The sequence below is a fragment of the Apodemus sylvaticus genome, chromosome 8 (genome assembly GCF_947179515.1).
Source record: "Apodemus sylvaticus chromosome 8, mApoSyl1.1, whole genome shotgun sequence".
Taxonomy (NCBI): domain Eukaryota; kingdom Metazoa; phylum Chordata; class Mammalia; order Rodentia; family Muridae; genus Apodemus; species Apodemus sylvaticus.
Window position 1 is genome coordinate 49,784,011 of NC_067479.1, and position 21,713 is coordinate 49,805,723.

The following is a 21,713-nucleotide window of genomic DNA, read 5'->3' on the forward strand; positions in this document are numbered from 1 at the left end:
AATGGATACAAACTAATGTATTAATTGCAAATTTAGACATACCATAGTATAGAATAGAAATTCATGGGAAACCATGAAGTAGTAATGCCTATTACAGGACAGATGTTCCTTGAGAAAACTATGTCTGGTTGGTCGTCAAGACCATAGATGACAATTCCTTCCATATAAATGTCCAGAAGAAGGAACAACATAGAAGGTAGATGCTTGTCCCTGGTTTGGGAGAAGGATATGGGAGCTATCACCTAGAGATGTGAGAGCTATGAAGACAATATATTAATTGTTTAAGAAGATGATGATGTTCTTTACCTGGCCATGGTGGGGACTGTAAGTCTAAGGGGAAGGCAGTGAAACTTGTTGACTTGAAGGAGCCTGGTGGACGGCTATGTGTGCATCTCAGCAGGTGGCTTCCAAGAAAACGGCATCAGAAATTTGACCCAAAGCCTTTAAACATTTAGTTTCAATGCTATTGAGCTTCAGTTGAGATCTCCTCCGCATTGGGTCACTGGCTACCAAGCTCGCAGCATGGCTCTACGTCTATCCTTATGGTGGCCACTCTCGAGGTATGACCATTTGGTTGCAAATCAGAGTCTGTGACCTGCTGTGGGTCAATTTTAGGTGATACCACCAAGCAGAGTATAATTTCCCCCAAGTGAAAGTGTCTTTAACTTTGGAGGCTGCTCTGGGCCATCTCTCCTGTTGTGATGTAATGGTCGTTATTACAGGACACCGATGGAGCCGACATACCGAGTGGCGAAAAGGGTACATGGTTTGGAAATCAGGCTTGTGGTGCCTGAACCTGGCTGGGCCCAGTAGAAGCTTCCTGCCATCAAGTGAGCTGTCCATAGTCCACGTCATTTTTATCTCTTCCCAGTTCACTGTCCTTCTAGAGCGGCCGGTGGCCCTACAAGGGGCTTGCTGTTTATCGGCAGGTCTCAGGATCCCTGTACCATGCCCGTTTCACTCTGTGCCTCTTGGGATTCCTCTGGCTTCACTCTGTGTTCCATGGGGCCTGGCTGGTATAGGAATCCATATCCAGTGTCTTGACCATCTAGCATCCTTCCTTGCAAGGGATCTCCCAGCCAGGGCAGGGGCGCTGGACATGGATAGTGGTAGCCTCCGGGCCTCCTCAGCAGGAGCAGAGCATGGCCAAGAAAAGCTCAATAATTTCGTATGGACTATTGTGAGAAGCATTTGTCTTTAGTCCTCCAGAGGAAGAGGAGCTTAGAACAGGACAACCATAGACACAGGTAACGTTTGAACAAGCTCTCTGGGGGGAAAGCGCAAGTCCAGATTCTGAGACAGTATAAGAGCTTTGAATTTTTAGCACGGAGCGAAGAAGTTTTGGAAGTCACGCAATACAAAGACAAGCACCTCAAGAGAACATAGTCCTTTCTCCATTGCTGCTTTCCCCTATGGCCCCAGGACCTCCAATACCCCGTGTTCCAGCTACACGGTGTAAAAAGAACCTTAAATCCATTTAGTGTCCCAAATATCTGGAGCAACTGACTACATTCTCCCAAGCAGCAGGCTTTCCTACATAAAGCGCCTCAGACAAATCTTGCGAGCCTAATTTTTGTTTTTAATGCTATCAGGCTCGTGATAGAGCTTTAACCCTATGGGGTTCAGAAGAATCCTCCCTGTCCCTCCCCCTATTTTTTTTTTTTTTTTTTTTTTGCTTTTGTGGGATAACATATTTCCAAATCCTCTGCAAATAGCTCAGAAAGGATTTTCAAAAGCATATATCAAATGAAATAGTTGACCTCCCCTCCCCTAGCCTGTTACTGAGTCTTTAAATACTAAAAGCTCGGGGTGGGGAATCCTTCAGTGAAGGAGGGACAAGAGAAGAGAATCACTTTAGGTGGAGTGGTGGAGCTGATATGTATTAAGCATAGGTGGGAGACTTTGCAGAGAGAGAGAGAAAGAGAGAAAGGGGGAAGGAGGGAGAGAGAGGAGAGGGAAGGAGGGAGGGAGGAAGAGAGAGAGAGAGGGAAAGGAGAGAGCAAGAGAGGGAGGGATAGAGGGAGGGAGACAGGGAGAGAGGGAGGGAGGGACGGAAGGAGATGGAGAGGGAGAAGGAGAGGGAGAGGGGGAGGGGGAGGGAGAGGGGGAGGGGGAGGGGAGGGGAGGGGGAGGGGAGGGGAGGGGGAGGGAGGGGGAGGGGAGGGAGGGGGAGGGGGAGAGGGAGAGGGAGAGGGAGGGGGAGAAGGGGAGGGAGAGGGAGAGGGAGGGGGAGAAGGGGAGGGAGAGGGAGAGGGAGAGGGAGAGGGAGAGGGAGAGGGAGAGGGAGAGGGAGAGGGAGAGGGAGAGGGAGAGGGAGAGGGAGAGGGAGAGGGAACCATCAGTGATTGCAGTCTCAGGACTAACACACAGTGCTAGAACAGATATCCGAGGGGAGCACTGGCTCCTGTGGAGGAGGCGGCCACCTCAGATGCTGGACCGCCTGACTCCTGTGCGGTCCCATGACTGAGAGGAGCTGCCTGGAGGAGAGTCAAGGGAGCAGACTATGGTGACAGCAATGCTTGAAGAGAGGCCTGCACTAAACTTACAAGTTGAAGAGGAACGGGGCAGTTAGGAGCTTTGTCTGGAGATGAGTCAAAAGAGCATCATTCATAATGGGCCTGCTAAACTTAATCCCCAAATGCCAGACTCAAACTCGATTTCTCAGCTTCTTGGTCAGATGAGGCAAAACAACTGATTCTTTTAGGGAATGGGATTCTGGAAAAAAAATTTTTTTTAAAGAGGATTTTTCTTTTGGTGACAAATTCCAGGTAAGCAGGAAACAGTCAAACAGCTCAAAGGACATTAGGCAGACAATGGCATATCTAGTTCATCGAAATCCTAGTCCATTAGGGTGAACTGCGGATCTGCTTGTAGAGAGCAGGTGCAGCTCTGAGCACAGGTGTACCACTAATACAAGTGTGGCCATGCTGAAGACCCCTGCACTCAGCATCAGGGGAGTTGCAAAGCCACCTCTGGGTGGACTTGGAGGGATGACAAAGACTTCTTTAGGTATGAGTGCCAGTGTTGTGTCATTGTACACTAACTAACCATAGCTTTCTCCTCCCTTTAGATTGCTCCCTTAAAGAGCCTGCTCCTTACTGAGATTAGCTAAACCTGCCTCCTCGGTCAGCTGTGTATAAGCAAGGAGATGCCGCCTTGTTTATCAGTATGTAGTGACTCTGCCTTCTGGTCAGTGGTGCACACCACCACGCGTCCCTGTTCAGCTGCATAAATCCACTGAGCTTTGCAGGTGCTGCACCTTCTCCATCAGAGAGCCTAGCCCATCGGATCCCAGCTCCTCTCTGTGTCTCTGTGCTTGTCCCTTCTTCAGTCCAGTAAGGTCAATCCCAGGGGCTGTGCGAGGGTGCAGCACCCTTGCTGATGCGTGGGTCCAGATGTTTCTGGTCCAAACGCACCAAAAGAAAAATGCACACAATTATAATTGCAATGGTTCCTTCCAAAGTCCAGAATTTCCAAGGCTTTCTGAATTCGACAAGTGTCCTGACTAGATCTCCGCTATACTTACCAAAAGTAACATACATATCTGTACACTACACAAAGGAAACAAAGTGAGAGTGAAGACCATCTTCTGAGCCCAGGCCTTTTCACCAGCTTTTCTCTTTAACAACAAAGAATGTTAACAGATCCTGGCATAGTCGGGCAGGTGTGCACACAGTGCACAGGTGTGACTTTCTATGCTGTGCCTTGTGTGCTTACACTATTCCTGCACCTTGCTTTGTTTCGCTTAACCCAGGTCTTGGAAACTGTTCATGTCTACCCTTAATAAGGATGTTCAGACATAGCTCCTGACCTCCTTCTAGAAGCACCTTTATTAAACATTCCTGGCAGTGGCTAAGAAAAAAGGAGTATCTAAATTATTAATATTGAGAGTCAATGTTAAATTGTTCTCCAATGTATGCTCCCTGAATGTTTGGTTTGGTTGGTTAGTGTGGCTTGTTCTCATATCATATTATCTCCCTCCACCTCGCCATAGTTATTTGAAGTTACAGGAAGATATCCACAAGCTTTCCCTGACAGACAGAAGAAAGAAGGAAAGACTCACCTATCAAACAAGTCTCCATTCCAGCAACATTGACATTTGAAATTTCCCTTATAAACCAAAACAAGTCCAGGGTTGGGAAACTGGCCCTTTTCTCAATAGCCAGAGAACACTGTGGAGAATAGTCTCTCGCAGGGAAGCTAGATTCTGAGAGTCTGTTTGTCCTTGTGACCCTCACATAGTGACTCAGTTTCCTTCTGGGCCTCCACTAGCTCCAAATGATCCCAAGAGAATTGTTTAGTGGCAATAGGCTAGCTCTGGCTACTTAACACTATGTTAGATGATCATAAAGTTATAGTTTGCAATGTCTGTTTCTTGGACAAGCACAATTTTGGCACTCAAGGGAACATGCTAAAGTTCAGACCAGTGGGGAATCAGTAACTGGGGTGTGGGGGTAACTAACTTGTTGGTGCTATTTAGGTAGCTCTGATGCATGATAAAAATTACCTTTGTGTCAGAACAGAATCTCATCTATCCATATATACCCACATAGGCCACCAAGTTATTTAATGTACCAACACTGTACTAGATGTTTGGGGTAAGAAAGAGCCTAAGATCTGGCCAGCTCTTCACTGATTTCAGACAAAGGGAGAGTTACTATGATTGTGAGTTACTAAAGGTAACTCAAAGGTGAGTTACTAAATGAAATGGGAAAGGCTGTAAGGATTTCCAAGGCAGGGTGCCAAGGGAGTCTGGAAAGGTCTCAGTAACCAGGAATGGGCTGTGACTTGAAGGCAAATAAAATTTTCTAGGACAAAGAAGTCAAACCTTCAAGGTTGTGACCATGTAGGAAGCTGTTTGCCTTTCTACAAAATGTTATTGAGGAAACCATAGGGCAAAAGAATCAGTGTCTGGACGAAGGGCCCCTACTTCCTTTATCTCTACTAAGCTGGCTTCTGCTTCTCTCAGTTTTATGTCCTGAGCTCTCCAGTTTTGACTGAAATTCATTTTTTATAACACTGAAATAACAATAGTGCTAAAATAATAAAGCTAGAACAATAAGCCTCAGTGAGAAACTGAGCAGGGCATAGGTAACAGTTTCCTCTGAGACAAGGACATTCCATCCTAATGGGAGTTCCTTAAGCAAAAAGGTAAACAAGTGGAACTAACATCAGGAAGTCCCTGAAACTGAGCGGATTCACTGGGTCCCTGCCTGTTCTAGGAAATGGTAAAAGTGGAGTCCCTCTCAGAGGAGGCAGCAGCAAAGAATCTGAAGCCAGACTGAATGCCTGGAAGAAGCAGAGACCACCCAGCTGCCTAGAAGAGCTGAGACCAACTGAGGCTCCAGGAGAGGACATTTCCCAGCCTGCTGAGCTGCCTGCAGGTTCCCAGCTGTGTGAGCTGCTGTCTTTGAGCCATTTCTGCTTCTGTAACTGCTCACCCATAATGGAAGAAAACCCCGGGTTAACTCATGGTTCATTGAGTTAGACTTTGGTGGTACTGTGGTCGGTTGAGTTTACTATCTGGAGTAAGACGCAGGAAAAGTTTTGTTACACAACAGTGTTAAAGGATTGCTATTAGGCTGTGACACTGGGGGTGGTTATGGGAGAGAAAAACAGGGCTAGGGAACCTGGGCTAGCCAGCTTCTTGTACTCTGGATCACTGGCTGGGTCTGGGCCCAGCCTTTGGCCTTCTCGGCTCTACAAGGCAAAGAGCACTGCACTAGGTCAGTGGTCCTCAGCCTTCCTAATGATGTGACTCTTAATAGTTTCTCAGGTTGTGGTGATCCCCAGACATGAACTTATTTTCATAACTATAATTTTGTGACTGTTATGAGTCATAATGTATATATCTGATATGCTGCTCCTGTGAAAGGGTTGTTTGATCCCCAAAGGGGTTGAGAGCCACAGGTCGAGAGCCACTGCACTAGGCATTGCTAATCTGCTCTTGGGTGCTGGGTATCTCTGGGCCAGGGGGCAGCAACTCTGCTGCCTGGGCTGTGTGTGTTTTCTGTTTAGATCTGGGAAGAAATCCACTCACTTTCTAGCTCCTCCCACACTTCTCCTGGGACGACTTCTTCTTTTGGCAAAATGAGGCGAATATACACATTCTGCCTCAAGGACACATCTTCTCTGCCTCAGAGTGATTTGCTCTCACTTGGAATGCCTTCCTTTTAAACTAAGTTTTGTGAAAAAAATCTTTTGAGTGGATTCTATCCTCTAACCCCCCAACAGACACTTGCTCCCCTGCCCTCTACCCCTGCATTTCCTAGAAATCTTTTGTTTAGTCCCCAGGCCTGGCAGCTGTGCAAGGCACCGGAGGGTTTTAGTACAAGATAAAGCTGTGTCTTTTCTGAGATAATTCATTAATGAGCACGGTACACATTGAATCTTGAGATGGAGCCTTCCACGGTTGTTTGTTCTAGAGGGTAAGTCTTAATTTTCCTCTCACACATTTTGGTGTGCTTAAAATGTTCTTTTTAAACTTAGAATTGTATTTTTTGGTAAAATTGAAAGGGAAGATACTAAAAAGGGTCCATTGGGTTGTGGTAAGCTTTTAGTGTCAGTTTGGGTACTGAATAGAATATTCAGTGCTCACCCTTCATTTGGAGCCTTCATATAACAATATTTTCTTTAGATATTTATTCCCTGAGACCAAAGAATGTGTTGTCTTGTCTTGTTTTTTCCTTTCCTTTCCTTTCCTTCCCATTCCTTTTCTTTCATTTTCTCTCTCCCTCCCCCTCTCTAGCGGAAATCATATTTTAAGCATTTAATGGCTTAGTAAATAATAACTATCAATAATGATATTGAGGAGAAAAAGAAAAGCTGTCAAGTTCAAGTTTCTAAGAAGCATCTCAAGATTTTTTTTTTTTTACCCCATCCCTTGGATGAGCTGTGGCAGTGACTTCTACAGGCATGGGAAAACATTTTAACACTTCATAAAATTCTTTTTTCGACAGCAGGGGACACAGGAACCAAATTTCCCTTGGTGGAAATAAAAAACATTTAGCTGAGATGTTCCTGGGAAGTAAATGATTTCAGAGAAAGCCTTTTAGGCAGAAGAAGTGTGGAGGAGGACAGCAGTCTGCCTATAGGAGGGGGTGGGGTGCGTGGGGGTCAGAAGCCCTCGTATTTCATTTCAGCACTTAGCATATGACCTGGCACTTAGCAGGGCCCTAGTAAATATTTGTGGGATGATTTTAATCATTCATTCCAACAGCAGAGGCTTTTACGATTTCAGTGGAGAAGACAGATGAGGGCGTGACAGGGAGGGATGTCAGAGCATTGCAGAGCCGCCTCTGACAATAACTCTGACCAGCTTAGGCACCTGCAGGGCTCTGGGCACATGTTCTCATGGTGGAAATGTTGTGGCTCCTGATACTCACAGCAGCTCCAGAGGCAGCTGGCATACATGCAGGGACAACTAGCTGCTCCTCTGTTCTCTCATTGCCTGACACGAACTAGACATCACGTGGGCCTTGCCTACTCTCTTGCCTTTAGGTATCCAGAAACACTCAAGGATCTAAGTTGTCCGAGCAGCAGGCAAGGACTGTGGGGCTGTTATGGTATGTCTGGGGGTGGGGATTATCTGGGCAAACCTTCTCATCACAGAAAGGAGGACATGGAGATTCAAGAGCTAAGAAGACTTTCCTGAGGGGATGTGGCTAATTACTGCTTGAGCTGAGATTAGAGCCGGAATCTCTTCAAACCCAGTCAAAAGCATCTGCATCATTTGCTGTTTTGAAGACTGAAGATGAGACTAGTGCCACTTCCTCTCATATGAATGCACAAGCCAGGCTACATGTTGGTTGAAACGGTTACAGTCTCTACACTACAACCAGAGCAGCAAGAATAAGGGAATCCTACGATCTCATAACATACATATATTCTGTGTGGTCTAGCTTGAACAGAATTCATATTAGTGCTGAGTCTGTTGAGGTCACAGTACCACACACACACAGAGGCATATTCGCATGCACACACGTGCACACACTCACCCACCTCCAAACTAGAAAAGCTTTAGAATGTGTTCTGAACTTGCTGCTTTCCAGCCCAATTTCCAACTCCAGTTTTGCTTTCCTCCATGCCTGCTAAGTGATGGATATTTCTAGTCCAGACTTGTGTGAGCTTTTACAAACACCGCCAAGATCAGGAGTGTTAGATGAGGTAAGAAGAGTGAACAGGGCACATGGCTCGTGTCTCTGGCATAAAATCTGTCTGGAAGAACATAAATAAACCTTACCGGTTGTTAGGGACTCAGGAAGAGAGTATGATGATGGGGTGCAGACAGAAGGGACAGGCTTCAGGGAGGAAGCATGATGGGCAGTGAGTAGCGTTCGAATGAAGTCTTCCAGGCTAGGAAATAGTGGAACAGTGTGGGTGAGTGTGGGTGGGTGAGGATGGGTGTGGGTAGGTGGATAGTGGGTGTGGGTTTGGGTGGGTGTGGGTGGGTGAGGGTGGATATGGGTGAGGGTGGGTGTGGGTGGGTGTAGGGTGGGTGTAGGTTTGGGTGGGTGTGGGTGGGTGTGGGTGGGTGTGGGTGGGTGTGGGTAGTTAGAGGGCATGCTGGAAGTATGCATTTCAGTGTCTAACCACATAGCCAAGTTTTTGTTTGGTATGCTGCCCCTGACTTCTGAATCTCTTCCTGTAAACTGAAGTTTGCAGTTTTAATGGTATCCTTACCCTGAACATTTTCTGGTCTTATTAAAACAAACAAACAAACAAACAAACAAACCAGACATTAGTGCTAGAAAACAACAACAAACTATTCAGATGGCCAAGGGTCAGAGTGAGTGAAGGACAATTAGAAGCAAGAACCTTAGCCTTCGCTCTGACATGGTTTTTATTTTTCATTCATACTTACTATATTTATGCATCTTGCTGTATTTAAAATTAATAGGCTCTTTTCTATTGCTGAATATAGCTACTGCTCCTTGACACTTTAAGGCAAAGCTCGCGTGAAAACAGTGCCCGCTGGACTCATTCACTATGAAGCTGTCTCCAGAACATGTGCAGATGTTGGCTGAAGAGCACACCAGCAAAGCTAGCTGGTGTTGGAAGTACACAAGATGTCAAGAGCACTGCTGGTTCCTTTCTTCTCACTGGCTATCTGGCAACAGAGTCAACCCTTTGAATGTTTGCTTTGGTTATGAAGACAAGACAATGGCAAAGAAACCAATCAGATGGCTGTGTTCATCATGTCCAGCTTTGTGGATTCTCGTATGAAGTTTCTTCTGCCCTGTTCATGATGTCTCAGAACAATTCCCCAACCTACTTGGCTGCTTATTGAATGGGCTGCAGTGGGGTGCTAGGAAGAAAGGCACTGGGGACCTTGTACCTGGGGGAACACTTGGTACTTGTGATGGTTTGTAGATGCTCAGCCAAGGGAGTGGCACTATTAGAAGGTGTGACCCTTTTAGAGTAGGTGTGTCACTGTGGGTGTGGGCTTTAAGGCCCTCTTCCTAGCTTGCCTGGAAGAGTCTTCCATTAGCAACCTTCAGATGAAGATGCAGAACTCTCAGCTCTGCCTGCACCAGGACTGCCTGGACACTGCCATACTCCTGTCTTAATGATGATAGACTGAACCTCTGAACCTGTAAGCCAGCCCCAATTAAATTTTGTCCTTTATAAGACTTGCATTGGTCATGGTCTCTGTTCACAGCAGTAAAACCCTAACTAAGACAGTACTACTGCCTAATGAGGAGACCGTGTAGGAGAAAGTAAGCTGAGATATTAGCTCCTGGATATCAATACTACATACCCCCAACCTCATTTTATGTGAGAAAGCCAAGTGTAATTCGTGTGGAGTTTTCTGGGAATATTAATATAGAAGAATGGGGTTTGACTGAGTCTGATTTTTGTAAATTTCAACAAATTCACTAATTAGCAGTTACTGTGTTCAAAGCAGACATGTGCTATTAATTCCAGAACCAAATTCCCCATAACTGGGCCAAGCCTGGGTAACTAGATATACCAACAAAACCCCGTAAGGAAGAGGACAAGCTCAGGTTAGGAGATGTGTCAGACTAATTCACAGGGAGCAGGGAGCTACTGAAGTCCTGAGTATGTCCTTGACATAGGCAAGGCTTGGCTAAGGGCCCCAGTGCTCCAGTGCCCCATGAGAGCAGCAAAGCTTTCTTTGGTCCATGTGGAAATGATGAGTGTGCAGAAAACGTCCCCTGTAGCTCATCCTCCATATTTACAGGCTGAAGACTGTTCTCTATAGCACATTCCTTCTGAGATTAGCTAAACCCGCCACCTGTTCAGCTGTGTACCATGGCCATGCTTACTGTTCAACTATATATCATAAGCATGCTGAACTTCCTGGTGCTGGGGTTTCATCAGAGAGCCATGCACACCCACTTTTGGTTTTGTCCTGTCTATGCGTCTTGTCTTTTCTTCGTTCCCTTCCTACTTCAGTTCGATCGATCCTGAAACCATGCACAGCGCATCAACAGAGTGAGGAGACAGGCACGCTGCCTACCAGGTCAGTGAGGCCACTGTTAATATTTTCATAGTGGATGTGAGGATTTTGTTCCCTTAGCATTTAGGGAGTGGTCATCATTGTACAAAAGCACACACAGGAGAATGGGAAGTTGATGTTGTTGATGGAGCCATGCAACCTGGTCTGTTTAATTCCAGCTCAGGCTGCACACGATGCTACCTTCACATCATCCTGGAAGAGTTTGGCTTTCACAGATATGCCTGAACCCCTCCGTGCCACAGCTGGGGCATGCACTCCTCAGCCAGCACAGAGATGGCGACATCAGCTGGGGTTTTCACAGTCGGCTGATAACCGCCCATTACTGAAATACTACTGAGATCCCAATTACAGAGCTAAGGAGAGCCTCCCAAAGCGTGATGGGTAGGTGATAAACCTAAAGGTTGTTGGAAGGTTATAAGGGGGAAGAGTCCAGCACCAGTGTCTCTGCTGACCTGCACACAACCCTGCTAACAGCCTCTAGCCTGGCACAGTGCTTTTCAATGCGAGCACAGTCGGCAAGTGTTATTTGATTCATTTGATTCATTATATATGCAGGCTGAAACCTTGTTCCCCATGAAAAATGTCCCCCTCTCAATTCCCTCTTCTTTTCTGTTTTGAGACAGGGTCTTATTTATCTAGTCTAGTCTAGCCTCCCTCGTGTTGGGATCACATTGTAACACACACACACACACACGCACACGCACACGCACACGCACACGCACACACACACACACACACAGGGTTTGAATGAACTGCTTTGGGCTTTCCTCTCACCTGCTATGCAGCTCACCCATTGCTTACTAATTCCCTCCCCACCTCCCCAGTCCAGAATACTTCTGTCTCTTCTAACCCATGTCTCTGCTCAGTCCACTCATACCCCAGGATCTCATCACATGCCCGGATAAGTGCCGCAAAGGTACTATCGTGGAAAGTCCATCAGAAGACCTCCCAGGAGACGCCTTTCAACTAAGACCTAAAGGGTGAGAAAGAGTCTGGCATGCCTAGGGGAAGAGCAAGGTCAGCGGGGAACCAGATGTGTGAAGCCCAGAGGTGGGAAGGGGCTTTGTTGTCCTCAGGAAGGATAAGGCTCGTGAGGATGACCATTGAGTCCCGGACAAACTGATGCTGAGGCTGGGACTGCAGAGCTGTGACGCTGAGGGCTTAAGGTAGAAGGAGAAGCTACCTAAAGGTAGAGGCGTGGGTGGGGCGCTCAGATGTCTGCCAGATGGTCTGTGAATGGGGAATTGGAAAGGAAAGCCAATAGCTCTTCCCAGAGGCCCCTTCCTCTTCCATAGTGTGAGCAACTCAAGCTTATCCTGGAGGTCAGCAACCAGCTGGGACGTCTGTCTCCCACTTGCCTTGTTGCTAGGCTTGGCCACATGTGGCCTGTTGGGCCCGGTGAGGCACGCACGGAAACCTCGAACCCCTGGACTCGTCTGCAAACATCAATGCCTGCATTCTGTGTGTGAAGCTAACCAGGTTGGCAGAGATTGGTGTTGCTCCAAAGTGGACACTACGTCTGACCAACACGTTAGGCAATGCCAAGCGCCTAGGTACCATGAATGTGAGCAGTGGTCATCAAAATGAGACACTTGCACTACACGGGGCGAGGCTTGCAGGTAGAAACGTGGTGGGGAGCCTTCTTCGGGTAGGAACAGTAGACTTTGAGATGGGGTGTGTGGGTGGGAGGAGGGGCATAAAAAGTGCTGACAGGATGTTAGTCAAAGAATTTATTCAAATGGGAAAGGCAAGCCAGGAAAAGTAAAAAGTTGGGAGATTGAAGGCCACAGCTCAGACACCAGAGAGCCGTCTCTGACAGCCATTTCCACTTAGCAAGTGCTTCCCAGAGTGCTTCTCTGATACCTCAGGGGTGAGCGCCTGTCTCAGCGTGTTCCTCTCAGCTCAGGCAGCAAGGCTGGATGGCCCACCCTGAACATTCCCACTGTGAGGCCTGTTGATGGTGAACTTTGTGTCCCATCTGTCTACCTAGTTGTTTCACATCTGCAGCCAGGGCAGGCAGGCATGTTCTACTCTCCTAGCCTTATTTCCAAGAGTCCCTATGCTATCACTGCCAAGGAGAGCACGATTCTCTTCTGTTCTAACCAGTGGCTGCCCACTATGGCTTCACAGCTGCTGCCAAGGGCTGAGTCCTCACAAAAGGGGACAATAACTGGCACACGGATGCAGATGGAGAGGTGGTTAGAATCAAGTCCCCTGAGCGGAGAGTAAGTGGACAGTAACCACGCTACTGCTTGGGCACATGCCTTCCAACCGTATCCCCTCCCCCCACCCCCCAGGAACTGTTCTTCCCATACTGTTTGGCGTTTCTTTTTTTCTCTGCCAACCCACTCTTACCTTCTCTCTGGCCACTCATCCACTGCTGTTGTTCCTCCTTTCAAAGCTAGAGTCAGTGTTAACTTCCTTTATTCTCTACCTAGCAGTCCTAACTCTAGTGCGGCGGCTGGACCTCCACAGCTGGGTCAAAGGCCCTTGTTCAGTGCCCATGAGTTTTCCTAGTATGGTACCGAGCCGTATGCGATGGAACACGCCCGTTTCCCACAGTCCTTTTCTTTCAAGGCCCCATGCTCCTGTACTGGGCATTTTGGTCACCCACCAGTTTCTGTTTGGGGATTCATTGCATGGCTGTGCTGCTACCAAAACTGTCTAGCTGGCAACAAAGTTGTGCGAGATGCTTTCATATTTAAGATCCTGGCTCCGTTAATACCTCTCTGCCTTCCTATCCTAACAGACACATTATCCCTTAGGTTTGTGCTGATGAAGGGGTGGCAGGCATTTGGCACACTAGATCACTGCAAATAATAGTCATCTTAGGAATAAATATGTAAATTGCACTTGTTGCTGTCATGTGTGGGTCCCCGCACCTGGAATGGAAGGGAGCAGAGGCCCTGGGGCGGTGTCACTCAACAGCTTTTACCAAGTGACAAGACCATCAGCAGCTGAGCTGCATTGTGTTGCTGTGACATTAACTGCAGACACAGCGTGCCACAGAAAAAGTTGACGCCCCATTTTTTGAATAGAGCCCGGGGGTAATTACCGAGACTATTGTTCTATTAGAAAGCCCCATTTATGTGCCTTCATCAATTCGGGATCTCGACATGAAAAATCGCAGGCATTAAGTGTTTAAGGCAATTTGCTTTCCAAATGAAGAAAGGACAAAAGTCTATTCTTGAGTCATCCGTGCAGTGCAGATGGCCAAAGCTCACCTCCTGAGGAGCCTGAGGAGGGGGGTTGCTAGTGGTACCTTCTTCCTAAACGGAGCCCCAGGACATGTTCAAGGCCTGTTCCCTGTCATCAGTCCCAAGAGGATACACAGGTGTGGGTGGGCAGCCTGCAGGTGGACAGTGGCTGCCCCGCAGGGGTGTGGTGTGAACTGAGGTGGGTCCAGTAAGCCCAGATGCGCCTGGCTGCCCTGTCCTGGAGGGCCAGGCGTGATGTTCTGAGGAAAAGCTACAGAAACGTTGCTCACCTTGAGAAGTAAGCTCTCAGGGCAGGTCCGTACTCTTCCACATGCCACAGAACATGAACCGGTTATGAGGTGTGCCATTCAGTATGGAGTAAAATGGGAGACTTCTGAGCTACTTACCCCCACATGAGAACATAAAATGGGCACAAAAGAAAAGGCCGAAGCGTGACAAAAGAGATGGCCCCCAAAGCGTTACTTACATTGAGTGAGGATCCCCGTTAAGGCGTTTTTAAAATTCTCCTTGGCTTCCTCCATTTCCTGCTCGTGAGTGGCCTTTTCGTTCATGAGCCTGCGCACGTGGCTGTTGGCCGACTGAACCATGGAGTAGAACTGGTTTGCTGAGCGCCGATTCACCTCCCCGCGCTCGATCCAGGACAGCAGAACTGTAATAGCCTCGGAGAACTTGCCGTCATCTAGAATGGAAGGTGACCGTGAGAAAGAGCCAATTTTATCAGGCTGTTCTCAAAGCATGGGAGGTCTCCCCACGCAGCGCTTTCTCGGAACTCGGCATATTAGCTTTCCTCGGAAGGCGGCTGTCTTATCTTTCTCTTCCTCCTCGGCTTCCATGGGACCACCTAGAACTGCTTGCCCAGCTTTCTCTCCAGGAGCTGTGCTGGGAGGTCTTAGCTATCACCTGCCACCCCATTCTCACATTAAACCTAGACTGTGCTTTAAGGTCGACTCCAAAACCTTACGGGCCTATTTGGCCTTCACTGTATTTCTTTATCAGAAATGCTATATGATGATATAATTACTTTTGGTATTTATACAGATAGCTGAGTTGGCGTCAACATGTAGACCAGAAGAAAAATTATCTTAAAACTTCTTGTAGTAGGATACACTGTTCCCAAAGCAGGCAAGAGAAATAAAGTCATTTATTGTTCTACTGAAATTCAAAAGTAATTTCACGTTCAGTTTAATATAATAGATTTCATTACAATGAAAAATCGAGTGTTTGCTGGTTTTCCACACAAGGGGGTGTGATCCCTGCGGCGGTCAGCCTTGGCTTTGGGTGGCCAGTGCAAAGCCCTTTGAGCTTGCTTTGAGCCTCAGGTGAGAGTAGGAAGTGGAGGATCTGTAAATAAATGATAAAGTTAATTTCAAAGAAAACAAATAGGTCTGCTTGTTTGGGGATCACTGCATGGCGAGGTGGAGGAAGGCAGGTGCGCAGGTGATTAAGTTAATTACACCTGGAAGGTGTGTGCGCCTATTACAGCATTAATCGATCGGCTGCTGCTGCTGGCTCCTTGGGCACTCCCCAAGCGAAATCGAGGGGGAGAAAACTTTCATTTGTATGTTTCTACTTCTGGCCGATGTGATATAGGAAAAGCCACCTTTTTTTATCAAGTAAGGATGATAGACTCTTAGTTCTCAAAATAAGCAGCAAAACCAGACCTTAATAACCAGATGCTTACCCACTTTCTTCTCTCCAGGTCCTGTCTGCTCTATAGAGGACTTTCAGAGACACTCCCTGTATTGTTTAGCTTTATAAACAAATACACTCTCTGGTGGACAGATGGAGACTCAGAAGGAAATTTTGCTTTTATTTAGCACGATTATTTTTTCCCCCCCGAAATCAACCATTGCCTCCTGGTTGTCAGGACTCTATTTCCCGAGTGCTTTGTGAATCCAGTGGCATGTTGCCTAAGTTATCTCCAGCCTTCTTTTTCTGAGTCCTCCCTAGCCGGGTACCATTTTCTTCATAAGGCTGTTACTTGCCCAGAGATGTGTTTGGTACAGCAGGGCAGGACCCCCCTCCGCTTAGGATCCCGTGGAGACCTGCAGTCTCTAGTCTCCAGAGTCAAAGCTGCTATTGCTGATGTAAAACGGGCCATAATATACTGTTTCCTTCTGGACTTAAGGAATCAAACACCCCAGCAGCCCACTGCTCAAACCTGTGCTCACCTCTGACCCAGAGGAGCCCTGGCAGAGACACAACCACAGGCGAGACTCCAGTCTCCTTGCAAAATTTCTTTCTTGAGCACAGAGCACAGACTTAATACCCAAGCCGACTCACACAATTGTGTTAACTCTGGGATTTCAGTCTGAGTTCAGCCCTCTGTGAACTCCAGCGGCTGTGGTTTCTTATCTCATTTCATGGACCGAATCGGCTTGTGTTAAGATAAAATCCATCATACAACTTAACATTACACTCAGCCCACGGAGAGGCCCATAATTTAGCATTATGTTTGTGAGAGGCCCACTGTGACTCTTAAGAGTCAGAATAAATTCTGCCTCCCTACACACTTTCCCTCTCTCCCTGCCAATATATGTTAGGAGAATGGACCGCGGGACAGACAGCAGGAGTAAACCGGATACTTTTTAGAAATCTTTTTTCCCCCTTAAAAAGAAAATCACAACAGGAAAGACGATTGACTTCATGAGCTATTTTTTTTTAACCCTTGCTATGACTTAAGTCTCCACACAGCACCAAGAAAGGGGGACATCTTCGACTTTTTTTTTTTTTTTTGGTTCAGAAAGAAAAAAGAGAAAACGTAAGATCACTCATTTAACTCAGTCTTCCTCTCCTGGTACTCTCTTCTCTCACGCCTGGTTGCTAGTTCCTGGGTATAATGAGCTTCTACCAGAAAGAACACATTGAAATGGTTAAAGAACAAAACGAAACAAAACAAAACCAGCAGCAGCAGCAGCAGCAGCAGCAACAACAACAACAACAACAAAACAATTGTGTTTGCTCAGCTTGAAAAGCACGTCTTCTTGCTCCTCACTGCTAGGACTGGGACTTAGAGTTGATCTTTAGTGACTAGGAGCAGTTAGTGGGTAGTTAGCTGTCTGACAGAAAATAACATCACGAGGACTGAGCCCAGTACTGAAGACATAGGCAGCCAGAGAGGCATTCTGCCCATTGGTGAGTATGGCATGCAGAATCCAACCAATGTAAGTGAAGGGTGTAGTTTTGAGAACTCCCAAGTTTTCCTTGGTTTCTGGACCCTTTGGGACCGGTGGGCTGATGATGGCTGATGTGCTACCACTCACGTTAAATTTAAAACATGTTAGTTGAGGCTCACTTAGAAATGCCAGTCAACATTTGTTGCCATATTAGAAGTGACTTCAATTTATACTTATTAACACCAACTCAGTGACTCCTATTGGACGGCTACTGGAGCATACTGAGGATGGTCATTTTCAATTCACGACTGTAAATTCAATTTGGTATTCAGTGGAAAGATCACTGAGAAAGCAGAAAACAATATAAACTAATTTAAGCAGGATTTAGATTGCGGCGTTATTAAAGCTATTCATGTGGAAGGAAATTAACGCTGCTCATAAAATCACATCAAAGACGCACTTATAAAACTTCCGAATGCTCTCCTTGTCCCCGCTTGGGTGTGACTCTGAGCAGAGTGAAGTTTAGGAACTGGAGTGTGCAGATGTGCCTTTCTACAGCAAGAACGGGGAGACGGCTGTGCTGTGGAGGAGTGTGGACCATTTGCCCATTTTAGATTACTCAAGTGTTATTGAGATGGGTCCTTACCACATCGAACCCCTCTGGCGGGGCTACGGGAAATGTGCATGCCAGGATCCCTCCCCCCCTGACATTTTTCTTCCAGCATATCTGTTTGCCGAGCCCATTCGGACAAGCGCCCTGGCCATGGCCTCTATGCTTCTGTCTCAGGGACCTTCATATCTCCATCCCACGAGAGTCAGCTTATGTCATCTTTATGAAGGAGAACTCCCTGGCTACTGGGTGTGAAGTGAGCACATCTACTGGCATAGCCACCCTGGGCAGTGATGGTCTTCTTTCTGTTACCTCTCGCTGAGGGGCTGAGGGGCTGAGGGGCTGAGGGGCTGAGGGGCTGAGGGGCTGAGGGGCTGAGGGGCTGAGGGGCTGAGGGGCTGAGGGGCTTTTATTACAATGAAACTTCCCAAACACCCTGCTACCCTCTGGTCACTTTCTGTTTGTGCCATATTTTATCTATTTTTCAAAGATATGTAGTGATTAATGTTGGACAAAGCACAAACTCAATCACTGAAATGTGGAAATTGATACTAAGGACGTTTAATTTTGTGTTCAAGAGCATTTATACATACTTCATTGTCATGCTCTCAAGACAAAGAAACAGACCTCTGAGGTTGTGAACATTGGGCGTAAAAGTCAAGATGGGGCTAGAAAGGTAGCTAGGGGTTAAGAGCACAGGCTGTTCTTCCTGAGATTCTGAGTTCAATTCCCAGCAACCACATGGTTGTTCACAACCATCTATAATGGGATCTGGTGTCCTCTTCTGGGATGTAGATGTACATGCAGACAGAGAAGTCACATAAAATAAATCTTTAAAAAAGAAAGGAAGGGAGGGAGAAAGAGAGAGAGAAGAAAAGAGAAGAGAAATTTAAAAAAAAGTTACAAGTGATGTTGGACACTCTAGGAGAACTGTAAAGTACCCAGGTCAGCCAAATATCTAACTGGATTCTCAGTTGCTTAAAAATGTTTTGGAAAGCATGTGTAATTTCGGGGGAGGTGATGCCAATTTGTTAGCTTTGGAAGGCTAAATGAGTAATTATAATTCCCATCTTTTGTCTCTCAGTGACCCCAGCTGAATCTATGCCATCTTGTTCTACGTCTGGTCATTTCCGACTTTGCTCAACCTCGTCTTCATGTTTGGTGAACACCTGCTCCACAGTTGACATTAAAATTGCCAACAGGATAGCCTGCTATTCGAGGTCTGCAAGTCAACGCATCCTTGACAGCTTGTTAAAAACACAGACTCAGCTTTTCTCAGAATCCCCCAACTGTGGCTGTGCTCACACCTTAGATACAATTGGAAGTCTCAGACACACTGCAGGAAATGATTCGGGGAAAGCCAGGTAACATGGTTAGATGCTAAGCTAAGTTAAGAGATAACACGAACCTGAAATGGAAAGTAGTAACTAAAATTTAAGTGAATTTTGAAAGGATTTGATGTGATTTTTATGAGCTTTGCAAGTGTCTGTCTCTAAATCCCCATTTTCAATAAAAGAATAATTGTCACTGCGAGCAGGAAAGAGGAAAGTCACCTAAGAACTGGAACGGGGCATGGAGATCAACGCAGATCCCCTCAGAGGGATGCTGGGTGTGGCGCAGCCACCCCAAGCCCGCCCCACTTTCGCCTTCACTGGGGTGTGTACTTTGGTTTGTCTTTGACTAGACTATTTTACAGCTCTGAAGCGAGAGCATAAATTGTGGATATGAACAGTGCAAATAATTCTCTGTAACAATGCAAGGGATTTTTGTTCAGTAGAAATTTAAATCTTCATAAAGTAAATTACATGAGGAATTTCCAGCTACCATCATAGTTAGAAATCAGTATGTGATTACTTCTTAGGGGGGCGGGGAAGTGTTATGGAATGTCTTTTGAATCTTTTTCTTTTTGTTCAATCATGGAACTCTCTTACTGTTCTTTTATAAACTCAGACATAAATAAAGGCAAAAAGCCCACCTAAGTTTCTTATCTCATGCCCATAGCCTGGCTTTAATCTGCCTGTTGTTCCTACATCCAGGGATAAATCTTCCCTTAGCACACAGGGGCAAGGAAAACTACCCATCAGTCTGGTGCCTCTCCCCAACCCCTGGCGCCATTATCCACATACCGGTCTGGTTAAAATTTGCCATCGCCCCTACCTTCTGCAGGCTGGGAATCTCAGAAGTGATGATAGTGTCTACCACGCCTCCAAAAAGGTACATTTCTGGGGTTAAGAATCTGTGGCAAAGAAATCAGGACCACCTTGCAAATACAAACTGGGGTGTGTTCCAGTGATGTCACTTAGCTCGTTAATTAATGAAGACTTGGTAAGATGTTAAAATGGTTCAATGGAGAATTTGGCCCACAGAAGTCTTTGGGTTTTTTTGACTGCTAAACTGTCTGTGCACCAGTTAACCAGGAAAGCATATAAAGGCTACACAAGTGGTTATTGCTCCCCTCTGCCCCAACACAATCTCCTCAATTACTCAGCGTTCCTAAAATGTGCAAATTAAGAGGGAAATACAAAAAGCGTACTGGTTATTTCCCCCTGTAGGGCCAAGGAAAATGTTTCTAAATGGCCTCTCTTGCTTCCGTGAAGGTCAATAACACCCCCCCCCCCCCAAAAAAAAATGTGCTTCTCGGGAAGACTCCCTGTGCTTTATATTTCCCTTGCCTGAAGAAGGAGGTCTGGCTGTTAGCTAATGGAATGTCCACCTGGCTCACAGCATTATTGATTTTTACTTTCATAGAACCATAAATATTGACTAGCATCTCCAGAATGCCAGCCACATCTTCCACCCCTACCAAAGGATGCCAGGCACATTCTATGCAAATATGAGCCTAGTCCTTTGAAAATTATGAGCACAATTCCAGGGAGACTCAGTTCTCAGTGACATTACGAGTGGAGTCCCAAGGGCATTGGTGAGAGAAATTGGACAGAGGTTCCCATGATGCAAAGAGAGAATCTTCCTAATGAAACATTGTGTGAATCTTTCCAAGTGGGAGAAAGTACTGAAAAACTTTTAAAATGTTCTTGCCCAACGAAATCTCCAGTGGATGAAGATATAATGCTTCCTCGTGGTCAAATCAATCTCTTCCTCATGCAGCCCAGACCCTGGGCCCCTTCAGGGCTGCTCGGTCTGTGTTAGAAACACTAGAATTCATTATCTCATCTGTCTGGTGCCACTGTTTCCAATAAAGTGTAATTATGGTGCTATTGAGCTCCATCTCGCTTTCCTGAAGCCATGCCATAAACTTCAGGTCCCTGCACAGTTACGTCCCAGTCAGTCTTCATTACGTTGAATTGTCTCACAACAATGTCTATTTAATCAGCAGGGTGCCCACTGATTTTCTGTTTTAGAATTTGTATTAATGAAACCAATGGCTGGCGACTCTCTGCCTTAGACTCAGTTATAACTTAGACAGTAACAACTCTGCTGTTTCCTCTGGCTCCGGGAAGCCAGGCAGCTGGCGAACGGGGAGATGTGGTCCCCCCAAATTACCCCCTTCTTTCATGCTTGTGACATCACTGGTTTGGCTACCTCTCTAGGGAAAGCAGCCTGCAGTTTCCACCCACCATACTGCACTCTACTGCTAATAGTATTTGTACGTTTCACTGTTCCAAGTAGCAAGGGCAGGGTGATTTGTCATTTCTTTCATTACCCAAAAAAATTGCCTAGATTCTATGAGGCAGGGTCTGACATGGTGTCTTCTCTTCCCTCAGTACCTAGCACTAGTACCCGGTGTCACCTATTTGTAAAACACTTAAGCAAATACTTCTTCCTTGATTGGCAGCAGGCTGAACACAATCACTTCTCTCACTTCCAGCCATGTATGGTAGCTCTAGTGGCCAGAAATGCAATATGCCCCAGATTCAGATACTTGGAGAAGAGAGGAATTAATGTGCCCAACTCCTACTGTGTGCAACTAACTGTGTTGGGAAGCCTTGCAGGTCATATTAAGATTTGATTGATACAGATTTTGCTGAATGTGGATGATCTTCAAAACAAAATTACAAGAATGAACACGTATGGTGTAAAAGAGGAGAAAAATATCTAATAAACCTAGGATAGCAAGGTTTCTCACAGGAGGAAAAAAAATCAAATCCAATTAGGTCTTTTCAGATTCTTTCTGACACAGGTTTTTGTACCCTCTGACTTGACTGAATTTTATATCCCCGCATCAATGAAATCATCTTCAGGGAAACAGTTTCCTGGCTCCTCCTGCCTGGCTTTACAGTGTTATAAGGAGCAGAGAGTGGATTTCCTCTTGGAGGCAGCCAATTTCC

At 46.3% G+C, this 21,713-nt stretch overlaps 1 protein-coding gene across 3 annotated transcripts in view; it reads right to left on the reverse strand.

Moving 5' to 3' along the window:
* Enox1 (ecto-NOX disulfide-thiol exchanger 1) overlaps positions 1 to 21,713 on the reverse strand; it is a 567,937-nt gene that overhangs the window by 113,349 nt on the left and 432,875 nt on the right. For all 3 annotated transcript variants that reach the window (XM_052190902.1, XM_052190899.1, XM_052190900.1), the window contains exon 11: positions 14,168 to 14,380. In XM_052190902.1, the coding sequence (XP_052046862.1) occupies positions 14,168 to 14,380 (213 nt within the window). The remainder of the gene's footprint in view (positions 1 to 14,167; positions 14,381 to 21,713) is intronic.